The sequence below is a fragment of the Euleptes europaea genome, chromosome 7, assembly GCF_029931775.1.
Source record: "Euleptes europaea isolate rEulEur1 chromosome 7, rEulEur1.hap1, whole genome shotgun sequence".
NCBI lineage: Eukaryota > Metazoa > Chordata > Lepidosauria > Squamata > Sphaerodactylidae > Euleptes > Euleptes europaea.
The window spans coordinates 23595799-23615930 of record NC_079318.1 but is presented as its reverse complement, the minus strand read 5'-3'; the positions used below and the strand labels follow the sequence as shown (position 1 = coordinate 23615930).

Below are 20132 nucleotides of genomic sequence, written 5' to 3'. Positions count from 1 at the left end.
TGAAGAGGGTGGGGTTTGGAGAGGGACTTCAATGCCATAGAGTTCAATTGCCGAAGCAGCCATTTTCTTCAGGTGAACTGCTCTCTATTGGCTATAGATCAGTTGTAATAGCAGGGGATCTCCAGCCACCACCTGGAGGTTGGCAACCCTATTGACAAGTGATTGTATGCTACTTACTTGCTGTTGTTCAATTCTCCATAAACAGGGAGAGCTGGCCAACCAGGCAAGATGGACATAAAAACATAGGATGAGCCCTGCTGGATCACACCAATAGTCTATCCAAGCCAGCAGTTCCCTCACATAGTGGCCAGCCAGTTGCCCTAGATGGGCAACAGGTAAGGCTCAGAAGCCAAGGCCTTTGTTGCCTCCTACCACTGGTATTCAGAGGTTTGCTGCCTCTTCGTATGGAGGTTTCCTTTCCTTAAGTCATGTTGGCTAGCAGCCACCGATGGATCTATCTTCTACGAATCTGTCCAATCCATTGCAAAATCCATCGACGCTAATGGAGATCCTTGCATCTACTGGCAGCTAATTCCATAATTGAATTATTCAGTAAAGAAGTACTTCCTTTTTGCCTGTCCTGGACATGCTTCTTCATCATTAACACAGCCATTGAATGGATTACACTTAACAAGTTATGTGTTTCCAGGGGATGATCCTGGTTTCTATGAATCACAAGTGTTGATGGAAGCTGATTTCCCACTTGGCCTTTCTCCTAGTCGCTCCTGTGAATGCTGAAAAGGGGATACCAAGAGCCGGCGGAATCCATGTAGATGGAAACCCATGTGAGGTGAGCAGCTGTAGTCCCCTGGTCCCCCCTAGGGTTGCCAACCTCCAGGGACTAGCTGGAGATCTACTACTATTACAACTGATCTCCAGCTGATAGAGATCGGTTCACCTGGAGAAAATGGCCACTTTGGCAATTGGACTCTATGGAATTGAAGTTCCTCCCCTCCCCAAACCCCGCCCTCCTCAGGCTCCGCTCCAAAAACCTTCTGCCGGTGGCAAAGAGGGGCCTGGCAACCCTATCCCCCCCCACCTTTTGGCAACACCTCTCGCGCACTCAGAAGGCTGTTGGGGAAAGGGAAGATGGAAAAGATCTGACTCTATCAATGCCATCTGCTGACAATACACAGGATCTGACCCCTGGTTTTCACATCTGAGTGCACTGGGTACAGAGACAGAGGTAAGTAGTTAACCAATTAAAGGGACTGCTTTTTAATGTTGTTTATTTGGGTTCTTTATACCTCTGAGGACCTAAAGCATTCTAATAAAAATGCTAAGGTTTTATAAACACACTCGATCCCTTAAATGTAGCTTTAAATATGCATGACAAGGCCTCTTTGCTGTTTTTTAAAAGCCAAAACTCAGGGCTTTCATCCAAACTCTTGAGCCACTCTCTTAATCAGCCACAGCTGACACTTGGGAAAGCCTTGATTTGATGAGTCTAGAAGTGTCCCAAAGAAGTCTGGATCTTTCTTTGGGACAAAGAACATGACCCATTCCATGCAAGAGCTTATTCATGGCTCCCAGTTCCATATTCCTCACTGGTGTCTTGGCAGACTGGCACCTGCTGGCACCTGCTGAGCTGGCAAAAATAGAGCACAACATTTGTGTCCCATTTCTAAGAGATTTGCATAATGAATTTCAATGGCAGGAAGAGAAAGGATTCCCAAACTTGTTTTTGCCAAGTATTTTTGCCCTTTAGATAATCAGGAGGTCAGCTACCAGCCCCGCTCCCATACACTATAGCCTTCTTCTGATCCCCCTTCCCACACTTTCCTCTTTGAGGCCTTTTATGTAGGGACCCCCGCCGACTGCTTCGGGGCTTCCTTCTGATTCTTCATGCATTATCTGCCCGTCAGAGGTCGCTGCGCGCTCCCAGCGCATTTTGCCCTCATTTTCCAGATTCTGGATAAATCAGCATCTGGAAAACACAGGCAAAACATGTGGGGAGAGCAAGGCGACCTCTGACGGGCAGAAAAGGCATGCATAATCAAAAGGAAGCCCCAAAGCAGTCGACGGAGGTGACTGCGGGGAAATGTCCCTGCATAAAAGGCCCAAGCGTGCCACTGGCTGCACGCTTGTGTGCCTTTTCCAGCTAGGGCCTCAGTGGGCCACTTCCACAAAAGGAGCTGTTTTGCCCTCTCGTCCCAAATAAATCAACACAAACATTATGTTAAGGATGGTCAGGGAGGTATGTACACATACCACTTAAAAAAAAAATTTGTTCGTAACATTGGGAAACATCTACATGCATCAGCTTCTGGATTTGGAAGCTCATCGCCAGGACATTTTGTCAAAATCGCGACAGGTGAGCCACCTAGGTTGTGTTTCTGGGACCACTGACTACTGCCCTAGCTAAACACTTGGCCAAACAGCCAGTTCAAATATATAGAAGTCCGATTGCATGGCCTGATTGCAAGGGAGGGAATCTGGCTTTTGAATGCTTCCTAACCTAAACAAGCTAGCATATCAGAGGGAAAATTCAAGGCTAAAAACTTCCTCCATGCCTATGTTGACGCTAGGGTTGCCTGCTCTGGGTTGGAAAATACCTGGAGGTTTTGAGGGTGGGGTTTGGGGAGGGGAGAGGGACCTCATCAGGGTACAATGCCACACAGTCCACCCTCCAAAGCCGCCATTTTCTCCAGGGAAACATCCCTATTGTCTCACAAAAACGTGCATATGGCATTTCCTTAGATCAATCCTGTCATCATATCCAAATGACATGTTTGTGAATTTTAGGCAGACTATTAGGAATGTCCAATTGAAATGCCAGTCATTTTTTCTGTCAGGCAGGGGGGTGTTTACCCAGCACTGGGACATGGAACTGTTGCCGTCTTGTCTGATTCTAACTGGCTTTTCACAAGCCCTGCCTTTGACCACACAAGAACTGATGTTGATGAGACAGAATTCAGAGTGGGGAATCACAGACCCAACCTGAGAACAATTAGAAGTCACATGTAATTTGTGTTCTCCCCTCTCCCCAATGGGGTTGCCAACCTCCAGGTACTGTAGCAAACAAACGTTAGGTACTAGCTAGAGATCTCCTGCTATTACAACTGATCTCCAGCCGCTAGAGAAAATGGCTGCTTCAGCAATTGGATTCTATGGCACTGAAGTCCCTCCCCTCCCCAAACCCCACCCTCCTCAGGCTCCGCCCCAAAAACCTCCTGCCAGTGGTGAAGAGGGACTTGGCAACCCTACTCCAGGTGGTGGCTGGAGATCTCCCACTATTACAACTGATCTCCAGGTGATAGAAACCAGTTCCCCTAAAGAAAATGGCCGCTTTGGCAATTGGACTCTATGGCACTGAATTCCCTTTTCTTCCCAAACCTTACCCTCCTCAGGCTCCACCCCCCAAAATCTCCAGGTATTTCCCAACCCACAGCAGGCAACCCTACTCCCCAAGCATGCTGCTCCCACTCCAGATCAAGATCAGCAGGCATGGGATTAGAGAACATGTGACTCATGGATGATTCTGAAACTGTTCATACATTAGACTTTCATATGTTTTTAGGTATCCAGAGCAGCCTGAGTCTCTGGAGGTGGCAGTTATAAAGAACTAGTCTTTGCTAATAGATCATATTGCTAAATGGTGTTAGTTCTATCTCCATGCAAATGGGAGTTTTAAGGCAGGAGAAATTAGAGGGGAAAAGCTCTGATGTTGACATGATGGTTTTTCCTATGCATGTTGTTCACATGTCATACATGCACAAACCCTCTCCAGAATGAAGCGGTACAGCCTGGATAGACTGTACTATTGCAGCATTTGGGGATATAACTCTGGCCCATGAACCTAAAATAAATCTGCATACTGCTACTGTGCATCAGAGGCTTTCCCCTGTCCTGTTCCTATAGGACAAAGCATCTCAGTTGTGCAGTCATTGAAATTAAAATCCAGATGCTTGATTTCTTTCAAAAGTCCATGATGACAACGGTCTAAGGGTCATCCCCTCCCCAGCCTCCTGCTCACTTACTTGCTGTACTTGTCGTCATATTTGCAGATATAACTCAGATGAGCAGCAAAAGCTTCTACTGCCAGTGGGCAGGGGATCTCTCCACTTTTCCGCTTAATGATTACTCCTGTTTCAATGAAAAGAAAAAGAAAAGCACTGTCTGTGATTAGTCACAGTGATCTTAGCTATGTTTTGTGAATTGACAGCATGCCGAACACACTTTTATCCAGCCCTTCATTCGAGTTGCTCAGGACAGAACATGTGGCTCTTCTCTTCCCCTTTTCTCCTAACTAGGGTTGTGCATCTCAATATACCTGAACTGAAAATAAATCTGAAATTGTCATTTTTGAAATATTCAGGTTTCAGTTTTACTGAATGCCAATGCCTGGGAATCTCCCCAAAGCCCAACAGGCAATTTCCGAAAAAGCCAAATAAATATTCGTCTTCTTCGGGTTCGGCTATTCACCTTTGCTCAGATGCATGGCTCTGCAACTTTCTCCCCTTTTTCTGTCTTTTTTTTTTATACTGGTTTTGAGGTCAGAGTCATGTCATTGGAGCCAACCATTCAGTGGGTTGATCTGGATCAAGCATGAGGGTTTTTTAAAAGATGGGACTCACCAAGTCCCATCCAGAGGGATATATCCTCCAACTAAAAAGAACTGGCTTCAACAGCTGCTCACACCACCAGGCTTCCGAAGGAGACTCCCTTACCCATGAGGATGAGCAGTCTCCTTCAGACAGCCCCCATGGTCGAGACTTCGGCTGGCTCCAATATCACCACCCCTTACTAAAAACCTGCTGTCAAACTGAAGGTCACCCCGAGTAGAGGCCTCATTTCCCCACACCGTAACTATCTCTTGAAATCAGATTTTTATGACTATAATAAAGAACTGTTCACAGGATGTCATTTGCCACTAAAAGAAATGTTTTCTGTGCCTTATTTTTCTTGCATTTAAGCTTTTTCCCTCAGTTTGGAAGCTAATTTGCAAGGACATTGTGCTATGTGCCCCAGATATGAATACAGCCCCCAGACTTTGAGGCACCAGCTTGTCAATCGGCTCTTTCCGCCAGTCTCGGCAATGCTGAACTTCTGAACCTGAAAACTGATGGACAGCTCGACTCACAAATGCCTGGAGGATGGGGGTGACCCCTTTGCGAGCCCATAAAATTGGACCCCCTGTCCCAAAGTTCACCAAACTTCAGTGACCATCTAAGGAGAGTCTCTTAGTCACTGCAAATTTGGGGACTCTCCAAAAATGCCCCCACAGGAGCTTTAAAAAAAATCCCTATAGACTATAATGGGCCCAAATTTTTCGGTAAACCCGGAAATAAAGCAGAAATACGCCTTTACTGGTATGGGTATTCGGCTTATTCTAGGGTTACCGGAAAAAACCAGGCCCAATAAACCGGAACCCAAAATTTACCATTTTGGGGGGCACAACCCTACTCCTAACAACAGTCCTAGGCGGTAAGAGAATGACTGGCTGCAGCACTCATTGGGCTTCATTGCCAAGTGGGGGTTTGAACTTGGGTCTCCTGGATCTTAGTCTGACACTCTAACCAGAATACTGCATGGGTATACTGTGCTTTCACACACCAATCCCTTGGACATAAACCTACCCATTAGTGTCATGATATTTGTTACCCCTGTCATGATAATTTCATTTGGAGAGATAAATATGAATGGGAAGGGAGGGGATAGTTTTCAAGCATTCAGAGAAACCTCAGAAAGAAGAGGTCAAGCAGCAACTACTTTTGGATTTATTATAGGAACAAAGATTTGGATTTCACAACTCTACTGCAACGGAACCACAACAGTTACTAGCTGTGTGTGTGTTAAGTGTTGTCAAGTCGCTTCCGACTCATGGCGACCCTATGAATGAAAGTCCTCCAAAATGTCCTATCTTTGACAGCCTTGCTCAGATCTTGCAAACTGAAGGCCGTGGCTTCCTTTATTGAGTCAATCCATCTCTTGTTGGGTCTTCCTCTTTTCCTGCTGCCCTCAACTTTTCCTAGCATGACTGTCTTTTCCAGTGACTCTTGTCGTCTCATGGCATGACCAAAATATGATAGTTGCAGTTTAGTCATTTTAGCTTCTAGGGTTAGTTCAGGCTTGATTTGATCTATAACCCACTGATTTGTTTTTTTAGCAGTCCACGGTATCCATAACACTCTCCTCCAACACCACTAGCTAACACATCTTTTTTACTAATCCACTTACCCACACATAGTTGTCATTGGTGACCTAGAATGAAAGACACCACCAAACGTTTGGAAAGCTTCCCCTGCTTAGAGGCAAGTTTTGATCCCCAAAAGTGAGCAGTGTGATGGTGGAAAAGCTGCCTCAAGGGCCTGAGGGCCCTCCATTGCAAATGGCTGGATGGATGCTATAAATCCAGATTATGAACTTCTCAGGACAGGGACTTGTCTTTGATATTATAGCTGCAATCCTACACGCACTGAAGATGGTGGGACTGACTTCCAAATAAACTAGGACTGGTTGCATGCCATTTTGTGTGCTGAGGATGCTAACATGGTAGCTAAATACTTGCAACCTAGATCTTATGATAACTGCACAGAGATTCTAGATAGGTGTTACTTTTTAATGTAGGGCGAGCCAATGAATGTGCTTGAATGCTGATATCTGCATCAGGTAGATGCCATCTCAGCTTACAAATAAGATACCTACATGTACAAGCCAACTCAGTTTTAAGCCCATTGATTTCAAAGGGAGGAATTAAATCAAGCGTTTAACTCTCCCCTTAAAATCAATGAGAAAAACTGTCTGTAGCATGATCATACTTCTTTAGTTGTACATACTGTGCTTCTTCCCTGTTTTCTCCCACAAAATACGTCACATAAATAGCACAGACAACTCACCTTGTTGAACTGGGGAATAAGCATTGGCCAAAAACCGAAAATACCCTTTATTGTACCAGCAGATCAGGGACATGTTTCCTTTCATCTTGATCTTGTACTGCCCTCGAGACTGAGGCACATCTGGGTTGCTGAGCATAGATGGAGGCAAACCAGTGCAGTCACTTTTTCTCGCACTTAGCAGCCCGCAACAATAAATCTCTACACAAAGATGATAATACATTTCTGTTAGCAAGGTATGTTGCGATTTAAGAGAGGAAAAGAGCTATATCCTCCGCTAACAAATCAGGATGGAAAAAGCTGCCCCAGTCACTGGCCAATGACCTTTGGTTTTTTTAAAAGGAAATCATCCTTGTGTCATATCATGGGGAAGGGCTGTAGCTCAGTGGTAGAGCATCTGCTTGGCATGCCGAAGGTCCCAGGTTCAATTCCTGGCATCTCCAGTTAAAGGGACTAGGCAAGTAGATGATGTGAAATACCTCTGCCTCAGACCCTGGAGAGCCACAGCTAGTCTAAGTAGACAGTACTGACCAGGGATCTGATTCAATATAAGGCAGCTTCATGTATTCATGTGTTCAACACGCCTAGAATAATATGTTTATTTGTTTGGAACTGTTATATCTCACTTCCCAGTGTTGTCGTGTATGTCATGGATTAACCTACAAAACAAGGAAAAGAAATAACCTTGGGGGGACAATTGGGAAACCACTGAATACAGTTCAAAGGGGTAACTGTGCTAGCCTGTGGCAGCAAAAACAAAATATAAACAATATAACACAAATTTATTCTGGCATAAACATTAGGGAATTACACCCCACTTATGTAGATACGATGAGTGGGCTCCCACTAGGCTGTCATTTTATGTAGCAGGTGTTCCAAGAAGATAAAATGTGTTCTTAGAATAACACATAACATCTGCAGAGATGGGGAAAGGTGCTCTTAAAAGTGTCTTTTCAGAATAACATAAAACATTTGTGGAGATTGGCAACCAAAGTCTTAGTGTTTAATCCCAGGAAGGGGAAAGACAGGTGTATGGTCATCTATAAGTCCTAGGTTCATCCCGCCATTTGGTCAAGCTGTGAAAGGAGCCAAGATGGATCAGTTTTATTTTCCCTGATTGGTCAAAAGCAGGCTTGGAGGGAAACTTGCGTGAACTCCTGAATTACGATTGGACTGGAATGGAAACTCCCCAGCGTGATGGAGAATTTATATAACTGTTAGCCTGTTAGTTCTATGTCAAGACTCTGATCATAGACAGACCCTGTCAGCCTGTGCCAAAGAGGTCGACTTGAACCCATTCCTTGGACAGGAACATTGTGTGTCTTCTTATAATAAGAGTACGATGGGCTAGCAATGTACCTTTTGATTCTTTTCTTAGGATTCTGCCAGTAGCTCTCGACCTACTTATTGTTCCCAGTAATCCGTGTAGTTATTAAAAATTCATTTTATTCATGATCTTTGAGTGCGAATGGACTCGGTAGAAGCTCACCCACGTTAGCCAGCTGCTTTGCTTTACTCTGACCAAGTTCTGCCAATTCTGAATGGTAGAACTGTGAGGGAGAGAAACGGGAGGAGGAACAAGAAACCCCAAAGGCTCCAGCTTATCCTCAGGTGTACACCCAAACCCCAGACTCCTGGTGTTTAAGAGAACTAGGTGAAAGATATAAAAGTAGGGGAGGAGGGAACCCTCGATATTGTGACAGGTAAGATTGCCAACTCTGTCTTGGGAAATTTATGGAGATTTTGGTGTGGTTTCTGGCGAGGGCAAAGTTTGGAAAGGGAAGGAGCTCAGCAGGGATATGATGCCAGAGAGTCAACCCTCCAAAGCTGCCATTTCTCCAGGGAAACTGATCTCTTCATTCTGGAGATCAATTGTAATTCTAGGAGAACTCCAGGCACCCCTGGGAGGTTGGCAAGCTGTAATTAGATCACAGTATTTCCCTTTTTGTAGGACTTGGGTGGCAGGCCCTTCTTTGCTAACCGTCAGCCACCTAACCTAAAACAGCTTTTTATCTCACATCTCAATTGTTTTTGGTCTTTAAGGTGCCCAAAAGACTCCTGCATCTTTTTGAATTAAAAATGGTATTATATTAGCTAAATTTTGTTAGAACGTTATTACAGATCGGGGCAAAAAAGTATGGATTGAGCACAATTATCCCATTGTTTCAATAGAAATAAGGCTATGCAGTTACTTGGGAGTAAGCTCCATTGGACTAAGTGAGTGTTCCAAGTGAACACACTGAGGATTGGGCTGCATGTAGGGTTGCCAACCTCCAGGTACTAGCTGGAGATCTGCCATTACAACTGATCCCCAGCTGATAGAGATCTGGTCACCTGGAGAAAATGGCCACTTTGGCAGTTGGACTCTATGGCATTGTAGTCCCTCCCCTCCCCAAACCCTGCCCTCCTCAGGCTCTGCTCCAAAACTCTCCCGCCAGTGGCGAAGAGGGACCTGGCAACCCTAGCTGCATGTAGGGTATCTAACCTCTAGGTTAGGGGCCTGGATTTCTCCTGCCATTATAACTGATCTCCAGACTGTGGAGATCAGGTACCCTGGAGGAAACGGCAGCTTGGGAGAGCTGCCTCTATGGCATCACATCCTCACTAAGCTCCTATGGCATCACATCCTCCCCAAACTCTACTCTCCCCAGCCACTGCCCCCAAATTTCCAGCAATTTCCCAAGCCAGAGCTGGCAAACATAGCTGCATGATATCTTCTGGATCGGGTGAATTGCCAGTAATACTACTATTAAAAAACCATACATCCCAAGACCTCCTTCCAAAATTCAATTCTCTGCAATAGAGTAAGTTCCCACTAGCCAGGGCTTTATTTTTAAACTAAACTAAACAAGATCTTTTCTTTCGTTCAGACACAGAGCATGTAAAAGGAAGAATATCTTACATGGAATAATGGCAGTCATATATAAGCTACCTTTCCTGTGTAAAAAATAACGAGGCATCCCAGATTCATCATGGAAAACAGTGAGTGTTAACTCTATCATAGCTTAGCACATATACATCACCAGGATTAAAAACAAAACAAAACTAAGTGTGCCCTTGGAACACACCGTTGCCATGGTAACATGTAATGAAAATTAAATCCATCTGGATCAATAGCTTTGATCTATCTTATTAAATCTGGATCGCAGGTCCCATCTGATATCGTATTGCTCCTGAGGCTGTGAAACCTTTACATAAATCAGGCATACATCAGCCAGAGAGCTGGAGATGGAGGGAAGAGGCAGAGACAGGTAGAAATAGACAGAGGCTTTGCAGCAGTTCAACCCTACCCGCGTTTACTCAGAAGGAGGTCCCATCAAGTACAAGGCTGGGGCTTGTAATCTTTGAGACAGACTGTGCCACTCTCATTTAATGGCCTTTTGGTCCCACTGTTTACACTGTTGAGTGTGCTTAGTTACTAGAAACTTTTATTATTATTATTTCATCTATACTGAAGTCTCATTTAAGTTGCCAACTGAGGATCTGTTTCATTGATCTGAAGCTAACTGTGCTAAATAAATCTGCAACAGACACCACAAGATGCCGGCTTGATTCAGGAGGCAAACCGATTTTAACACAGAAATATTCTGAAACGTTGCCGAACACATGCAGCTCCGACTGTCATTTAAAGAGCTGATTCATACATTACAATCAGATGCTTATTTGTCTACTAGGATATTGTGTGAGTTACTGCCTCACATGTCACACAACCAGAGCATTGTCATTAGCTGTTAAATTTGCAGTTAAGTGGCCTTAAGTGTGTCTCTACAAGTCCACTGGCTTGTAGGAGAAAAGGTAGCAGGGACTCCCCATAGCATCAGTTTGTCTGCCTGTCTTTCCTATCTGCTATGAAGGGGCTCTGATGTCCTATTTATTATACAAGATGGGGTGGAAGCTAGTCGAAGGCCAGGAGCAGGAGATGCTAACCCTGCCCTACCAGAGGTTGGTGAGAGGCATGATCTCATTCATAGTTCTATATCTCTCTGCTACATCAAAAATAGAATAAGAAGAAGAGTTGGTTTTTATACCCTGCTTTTCTCTACCTTTAAGGAGTCTCAAAGCAGCTTACAGTTGCCTTCCTTTCCTCTCCCCACAACAGACACCTTGTGAGGTAGGTGGGGCTGACAGAGTTTGGAGAGAACTGTGACTAGCTCAAAGTCACCCAGCAGGCGGCATGTGTAGGAGTGGGGAAACCAACCCGGCTCACCAGATTAGAGTCCGTCGCTCATGAGGAAGAGTGAAGAATCAAACCCGGTTCTCCAGATTAGAGTCCGCAGCTCTTAACCACTACCTAAGGTTGCCATCCTCCAGGTGGTGGCTGGAGATCTCCTGCTATTACAACTGATCTCCAGCCGGTAGAGATCAGTTCCCCTGGAGAAAATGGCCTCTTTGGCAATTGGACTCTATGACATTGAAGTCCCTCCCCTCCCCAAACGCCACCCTCTTCAGGCTTTGCCCCAAAAATCACCCGCCAGTAGCAAAGAGGGGCCTGGCAACCCTAGCTCTGAGGCACTTTGAAGACTAACAGTTTTATAGTGCAAAAGCTTTCTTGGGCTTGAGGCCACGGGCCTCTTTGTGCTATCAACACGAAGGCCATCACAAACCTTGCTTTTCAAACTCTTCGAAGAGGTTCAGGCTAGTAATGCTGGGGCCAGTGAAGACGATGTAGTTTTTCCCTGCAATGTTCTTACAAAGACTCTTGGCCACCATGCTGTGGAGCTGGGTTTTGTTCTTCAAAGCCTCCAGGCCTTCAGCACCGCTTCCTTCTTTCAGGTGGACATAAATCTTAACAATCAAGCAGAAAGAACAGCAGCAGAATAAGTTAATGTGCGTAGAGAGGCCTATGGCGATCCTGTGGCCCTACCTGGAGACCAGTTTAGCAAACGTCAAGAGAGAATACTTGATCAGCATTATGGCCTATTCATCCTTTAAAAATAACTTTCTGCGGGAAGCGTTATAAGAAATTCAGTCCCATAGAAATTGAACAGTAATCCTATTCAAAACACATTGGGGTTTTTTTTTGGGGGGGGGAAAGTGCATTTTGACCTGGTCTGTTGTCACAAATGGTTAGATCTGCCGAAACAACTACGGAGGGTGCAACTAGATGTGCTTGCCTGAGTTCTACAGACCCATCTCGGGATCCACTCAGCCGCACAGCAGCTGCGGGGAACGACGTTTAAAAAAACAGAAGAGAGCTTTTGCTGAAAAGTTACCCAACAGTAAAAAATTGTGAAAATAACAAAAAAAAATTATGGACAATAATAATAATAAAAAAAAACAGAAGAGAGCTGTTGGGGCTTGGAACGCCACAGCAGGGGCAGGAAGGCTCTGCCTCCCCCCCCCAAAAAAAATTCCCCGCACTGAAATAGTGCTGGGGGTGAGTTATTTCCGTTTTTTTTTTCTTTGTTCCAAATACACAGACACGGGGCAGCAAAAATAGGGAAATAATTTCCCCTAGTGCTGCTTCTGTACAGGAAAACAGCTTCAGGGGAAGGAAAGTTGTCAGGCATGATCTGACAAGCAGCAGGAGACAAGGGGGCTCGCCATTGGCAATGGCAAAACCACTGAGTTTCTGGTGATTCCTAGAGAGGCGTGATATCTTCCCGGGAAGTGACATCACACCGTTGGCCCAATGGCCATTTTGAAATATTTTTCTCCCACTGCAACTAACAGTGCTTTGGGGCAGGCCCCTGGCAACCCGGGGGTGGGGGGGAGCAGGAACCTTTCTTTCCCCGTGGCAGCATTCTGAGTAGGGTTGCCAGCTCTGGGTTGGGAAATGCCTGGAGATTTTGAGGGTGTAGCCCGAGGAGGGCGGGGTTTGGAGAGGGGACTTCAGTGCCGTAGAGTCCTATTACCAAAGCAGCCATTTTCTCCAGGGGCACTGATCTCTGTCTCCTGGAGATCAGTTGCAATAGCAGGAGATCTCCCGCCACCACCTGGAGGTTACAACAATATTGCACTTGGACCACAGTATAGGAAGTTAGTCAAAATATATGTAGTCACTATGGCTAAAAAATTACTATTAAGAATACAAAAAAACCAACAACACATTGTGTTGTTGGTTTTTTTGTATTCTTAATAGTAATTTTTTAGCCATAGTGACTACATATGTTTTGACTAACCACCTGGAGGTTGGCAACCTGAGCCCAGACACCTTCTCCGTCAGTTTAAAAGTCATTCTCTACAGGCGCTGTGTGGGTATAGGGAACCTGAATTTTAACTTTTTAAAACATTTAAAAAACGTTAACTTTTTTTTTTTTTTTAAACAAGCACATCCAGTTTGGCCCTCTGCTCAAAATGTGAAAGGGCTTGTTTGTAACTGTTGCCATTCTCTACTATGGCTGCAGGAAACGCAGGCCACAGATAAATGAAGAGCTTTTCCTTCCTTTGTATTTTGTCTGTCACCGACAGTGCAATCCTAAACAAGGTCCGACCTTCCTAAGTCAATTCAGCAGGCTTAGAAGGGTGGATCTCGTTTAAGACTGCCTCCTAATATCCCTTCGGCACCGGACAACCACTTAGGGGTGCAAGATTTAAAAAGGGAAATTCCATGCAAGGGATTGTTAGAAAAGGAACTGAGAATAAAATGGTCAAGCATCAGAATACCTTTTCCTACATTTTGGGCGCAGCCTCATTTGGAACACTGATTACAGTTCCGCTTGCTCCATCCTCCTTCTCAAAAAAAGGATATCCTAGAGCTAGAAAGGGGGCAGAAATGGGCAAGCAATATTAGCAGGAGGTTGGAGCACTTTTGCTATGAGGAAAGGCTAATGATTTGGAGCTTTTCTGCTCAGGAAAAAAAAAAACGGTTCCGGGAAAATATAAGAGTTTATACAACCACGCAGGGTGTGCAGAAAGCAGAGAGAGGACTTTTCCTCTCTTCTCTATAATACCAAAGTTCAAACAAAACGACAAAGAGTCTTGTGGCATCTGCAAGGCTTCCAGTTTTTTCTCCTGCATAAGCTTTCATGAGCCAGAGTCCATGTCGTCAGAGGCAACGTCGTCCATCTGAGGAGATGGGCTCTGGCTCACCACAGCTTTTGCCACAGCAAAACTCCATAGTGATTAAGGTGCCTCCACTTGGTTGCAGTAACACTGCTACTCCCCTAAAATTCATGCCCAGTGAACTGGATCGGAAGCAGACTCAAGACTGACATAAGAAAGTACTTTTCACAAAATTCATAATTTATGGACTTTGCTGCCAGAAGCTGCAGTAAAGGCCTCTAGCTCAGATGGCGCTGAAAAGGAATCAGACGAATCCATGGAGGTCTAGAAATAGGAACTGCCTTTCTCCAATAAGGAGAGCTCAAGGCAGTTCACAGGACATACTTAAGCATGTACACAAACAACAATAAAACATTAAATAAAAATATTACTTAATTATAATACAACACAAGCTGCTTCCTTGTGGCAGCGGTTCTCTGTGAAGCTTTCCACTTCGAACGCAGAGGCATTTCTCGGTGGCAACAGAGCATCTATGCAGCAATTTTCCCCGCACGGATGAGCAATCTCCTTTACAAGAGCTGCCTTGGTCATAACTTGGCTGGCTCCAATATCACCCCCCTAAAAAAACTGCTCTCAAACTGAAGGTCACCCCAAGTAGAAACTTCATTTCCCCACACCGTGACCATCTCTTTAAATCAGATTTTTGATGACCATAATAAAGGACTGTTCATAGGATATCATTTGCCACCAAAAGAAGTGTTTTCTGTGTCTTATTTTTCTTGCATTTAAGCCATTTTTCCTCCTTTTGGAAGCTAATTTGCATGGACATCATGCCCCCAGACTTTGAGGCACCAGCCTGCAAATCGTCTCTTTCCATCAGTCCTCAGCAATGCTGAACTTCTGAACCTGAAAACCGATGGACAGCTTGGCTTTCAAATGCCTGGAGGATGGGAGTGACCCCTTTGCGGGCCCATAAAATTGGACGCCCTGTCCCAATGTTCACCAAACTTCGGTGTCCATCTAAGGAGAGTCCCTTGCAGCTATGCTGCATTTTCATGACTCTATCTTCAAAAATGCCCCCACGGGAGCTTCAAAAAAATTGCCATAGACTATAATGGACCTGAATTTTTTGGGAAAACCCGGAAATAAAGATGAAATAACCCTTTACCTGTATGGGTATTGGGCTTAACCTGGGTTTACCGAAAAAAATTGGGCCCAATAAACCCGAAATTTACCAATTTTCTTTTTTGCACGACCCTACTCCATACCAAAAATCAGTATATTTGGCAACCAAGTCCTCTGATAATCAGAAAAGGGACAGATGAATAAGCCTCTTTCAACTCTGCCCTTGAAAAGCACATTCACCCCAGGCTCATGTTTTCCTCTGTCTAGCACAGCTAGTAAATCAATTAGGGCTTCATTAGGAACAAATACGTTTATTCATGACGTGAGGACAGTCAAAGTCATCCCCATTTTAATGGAGTGCCTTGCCAATTTTGTTTGGTTCTGACATTTTCAGTGAGCAGCAATGAATCTCTAGAACAGGCTCAGGTTTATGTAGAATGTAAATGGACTTTGTGTAAGACAGCTCATGGGGAAGAGAGGAAGGGGAGATAGCAAAGGAAAAGGGGGCAACTCCAGCTCCAAAGTATGGGCCCCATGCCATTTTAGAGCAAAGCAATTGCACTTCCAGAAACACTGTTGGCAAGACTCAAGAAGCTACCCATAATCAAACCATAAAGTGAATATGTGATGATACTTTGCACCAGATCAGACCATTGGTAGTTCTAGCTTCATCTACACTGGCTAGCAGGAACTCTACAAGGAGCTGTAGATCCTTCCCAGCGCCTGCTACCTAACAGCCTTTCACTAAAGATGCCAAGCACTGAACCGGGGAAAGAATGCACTCTCCCACTGAGCCACAGCGACTCCCTGAATTTAAACAGGCGAGCATAAAGGCTCTTCGGAAGGAAGGGACTGTCAGGTTGTAAAAGTGTAGTGGAGTTCGCAAAGGGGGAGGAATGCCAAAGAACTGAGTTGAACATACTCTCCGGGCATGCATTGTGGAACTATAGTGGTCTAATTTTTTTATGCATCTCTTAATAGTTAGTATAGATTTCCTTTTCCCCATATTTAGTAGGGTATCCTTAGACAAACCCAAAAGTTGTAATTTTTTGTCGATTTCTTGCATCCAACAGATGCTGAAGTGATCTTGTTTCAGTTCATAGATAAGGCAGTCCTTCACTGTTGCGAATATAAATTTTAGGCAATTTTTAAAGGCTTGCAGCCATGCTTTGGCTTTACTCTGCCATAGAGTCCAATTGCCAAAGCGGCCATTTTCTCCAGGTGAACTGATCTCTATCGGCTGGAGATCAGTTGTGATAGCAGGAGATCTCCAGCTAGTACCTGGAGGTTGGCAACCCTATGTATAGAGGCCATGCCCTCCCTCTGGTTTTGCCTTCTAGTGGTGGTATTTACTCATGTGTTTACTGGTTCTGGGTATGAGTCCCAAGTAAGAGACAGTCTTCCTGTTTTATGGGGAGGGGGGAAGAGCAGATAGATTTCTGTGTGTGGTTGGGATTAAGAGATATGTAGGAGGGGGCAGTGCACAGTTTGCTCAGTTACTGGCAAGGGGAGATATGATGATGGGAGGAGACAGGTCAGGTAATGGTTGGGGTGGGATCAGCCTAATAGTGTTCCTCCCTTATGTCTGTCCTGCTCTCAACCAGCAATGCCCTGTTAGCCATGTTACTACCAGCTCTGAAAGTGCAGTTCCGGAATGCAAGGTCAGCCTATGGAAGAACATCTGTCATCCAGAATTTAATCCTGGATGAAAAGGATTATCTTCTGTGCATCACTGAGTAAATGAAGGGGCCGAGAGATTAATCTCCCCCAGCCCTGTCCATCAGGATATTTAGGGCAACATCAGAGGCCAGGCTCAATATGGAGGGTGAATTGACATGTACTCCTGTGGTTCTGGGCCTTTATAAGTACCAGAAAGTGCTGCTGGATGGCAGCTGCCCACCTTTTATCCTGTGAAGTCCTACATGGTTCCTTCTTGTCCTTAAAAAAAAAGCCACTTGAAGAGCTTGCCCAGAAACTGGGAGTGACATTTCATCAATATACAATAGTGATGTCATTCAACTTGATCTCTCTGTTTTAGCTGAGTCAGATGAGGCGGTGAATAACTTGAACAAGTATCTGGAGGCAGTGATGTTTGGATGAGAACCAACAAACTGAAGCTCAGTCTAGACAAGGCTGAGGGGTTATTGCTCAATAATATAGCTAATCAAGGGTTGTGAAGTCATCCTGTTCTGTTTAAGGTTGCATTCCTCCTAAAGGAACAAAACTAACTGAGGGAGGGGCAATTAGATTTATGTCTGCAGATGCAGTCTCACATCTTGTTTACAGCATGCTTTGGCTCCTTCAGATGCAACATAAGCTGTGGTCCTTCCTTGGGAAAAAAGATCTGTAAAAGGAACAGTTATCCCTGCTCTAATCACATCCAGATTAGATTAGTGTGCATCAAGGTAAGATGACTGCAATGCAGGGGGGAAGGGGGCTGCCCTTGAAACTAGGGACTAGGCAATTAGGTGATGTGAAAGACCTCTACCTGAGACCCTGGAGAGCCGCTGCCGGTCTGAGTAGACAATACTGACTTTGATGGACCAAGGGTCTGATTCAGTATAAGGCAGCTTCACGTGTTCATGTGTTCAATCATTTAGAATCAGCTAAAGTCTATTTTTGGTACATGGAGTAAATTACTGTTTTCCTTCTCCATGGAGCAGCAGGCATCTTCCAAATAACTGGTTGACTTCTACGTGGCCTTTTTATAAAGGCACTGGGAAAGTCTCAGTATAAGGCTGAGTGAAGTATTTAAGTCTGTAATCACTGGGGGGGAAACTTCACATCTGTTCTTGCAACCCATGAGATTGGTGGCTTCACACTTGGAAGTGTTCATTTTCACAACTTCTTTAAATCCTTTCTCACCTGACCTTTTACAATCGGAAGGCAGAGCTGTCAAAAAAGTATACGGACATCAAAGACTCTCGAGATTATTTTGGAAGCTATTTGGATGCAGAGTCAAGCACAAGTGTCAATTTCATTATTTTACGCAAACTCTTGAGCTTGATCCTGGGATGTGCTGACTGTCATCCATTTTCATTGATTCTGACAGCTTGAAGATGTATGTTAATAGAGATGGACTGAGGGTAGAGAATAAACACTATTTTGAGTCCAGGATATGTGGAATCTTTCCAGCATGTCTACATTCATAACAGTTTTGCTTTATGATCTTTGGACTTTTCTGTTTACCAGTCCATACAAGCAGAGGGTTGTCTTCTCAGGCAAAGAACAAATTATCATATTATCTAAGTGGCAAAGAACTGTCATAGTGTGGCTTCTTCACATCCCCTGAAAGAGCCTCAAGATCATGTGGAAGGAGCTGGTTGAATGGTATTTCCCATACTGGTGGGAGAGGAGTAACTCTGGCATGGAAAGTAATTGCACCAATTGTCTTTCCCGTGTGATTCCAAGGGTTCCAGCATTAGCTGAGCATTATTTAGGGTTTCCAGGTCCCTCTTTACCACCAGCAGGAGGTTTTCAGGGCGGACCCTGAGGAGGGCGGGGTTTGGGGAGGGGAAGGACTTCAGTGTCTTAGAGTCCAATGGCCAAAGCGACCATTTTCTCCAGGGGAACTGACCTCTTTCGGCTGGAGAGCAGTTGTAATAGCGGGAGATCTTCAGCCGATACCTGGAGGTTAGGCAAACCAGAAACAGCACGCAAGAACAATATGATATAAATATATTAAAGTGACAAGTGAAAAGGTGAAATAAGCAAAAATACAAATAACAAAATGCACAAATATATACAACAAAAAATTCCCAGACAATTCAAACAATCGTCAGAAACTGATATGATATAACAAGTTCAAAGGTAAGTATTCAGATCACAGATCTTGAAAATGCTTGTTCTATATAATCTTGTATTTCTCTTTTGCAGGAAGAAGTAGACAGAAGGCTTGGGAACAAACATCAAGAATTAATCCATAGCTTCATTGATAGGATGTGTTGTCTAGATCATGTGACCACATTTTGCTATGGGCTTCATCAGCTATGCAATAAAAAAAAGAGGAAATAGAAGGCACCTAATAGGTATCATTTCATAACACACCAGACTGGTTCCTCACAAGGATCTCAAAGACAGGATCATCCTTATTTCACCTTTTCACTTGTCACTTTAATATATTTATATTTATATCATATTGTTCTTGCGTGCTGTTTCTGGTTTGCTTACAGCACGGAGCCTTTCGTTTTTTTCCAAATACCTGGAGGTTGGCAACCCTAGCTTTACTGCATGAAGCCAAGCTATGGTGACCCCTGGTAACTTAAGGACAGGCCATCAGGACTCAAAGGTGCCTTTGTTCACTCAAAATAATGGGAAACAAATTTTCACTACAAACCTCCCTTCTTGCAATGGAGAAGAAATGTGCGCCCTTTTTTTCCTTTCATTGTTCAACCATACCCCTAATTTCTCTCTCTGAGTCTGTCTATAGTGGTACAAATAGCAATGATCTACTCCAGGGAGCATCTAACCCTCCCATCCACTATCCCTTCCACCTAAACTGTAGTCATCATCCATACTGCAGCTGAATATCCCTGCAGCCCGAGAACAGAGTGAGGCCTTTGGTAGTGTTGTGACCATTTGGGTACAGTATTCCTCCATGCCACAGTTTGCTTTTTCTGGCTTGGGAAAGACTATTCGAGGGATAGAAAGGAAAGTGTTTTGTGGTGGAAATGTCATAGAGCTGTGTGTTTTTTAAAATTGGGCAGATGGTATCAGATTGTCTGTCTCATGGTACTTTTCTTCTTGAACTACGCCAGGGAAATTCTGGGCAAAACAGGAGGTCTAGTACTGTATGCACTTACTGCTGCACACATGGTCTTCACACTCCTTTGGAAGAAGTCTTCATCTCCCAACAGACGGGAATGGTTAGACCAGGGGTGTCAAACGTAAGACCCGCGAGCCACATCCGGCTCCTTGGGAGCTCTTATCTGGCCCACAAGCCAGCCACCCCCTCCAGTACCGATCTGGGCTGGCGAGGCATGGCCCGGCCCAACCAAGTGACATTTAGGTCATATCCGGCCCTTGTAACAAATGTGTTCAACACCCCTTGGTTAGACCAATTAAAGAATTACTTAAGCATGGTTAACCTGGCTTATCTTCTGAGATCCAAAGGTTTAACAGGCATGGACAATTGGAGACAAATGCTTCTACATATGGAGAACTTTTAATGTGCTATTACATGTTGCTTGGGTTTGTCTACACTCTTCCTGTTATATTTGGAATTAT

General features: G+C 44.4%; 1 protein-coding gene across 1 annotated transcript in view; it reads right to left on the bottom strand.

Moving 5' to 3' along the window:
- Positions 1–20132, bottom strand: part of PGBD5 (piggyBac transposable element derived 5) — a 100623-nt gene that overhangs the window by 407 nt on the left and 80084 nt on the right. The window contains exons 6-8 of the mRNA XM_056853324.1: positions 11441–11621; positions 6840–7037; positions 3981–4086 (exon numbers count right to left, since the gene is read on the bottom strand). Coding sequence (XP_056709302.1) covers positions 3981–4086; positions 6840–7037; positions 11441–11621 — 485 coding nt within the window. The remainder of the gene's footprint in view (positions 1–3980; positions 4087–6839; positions 7038–11440; positions 11622–20132) is intronic.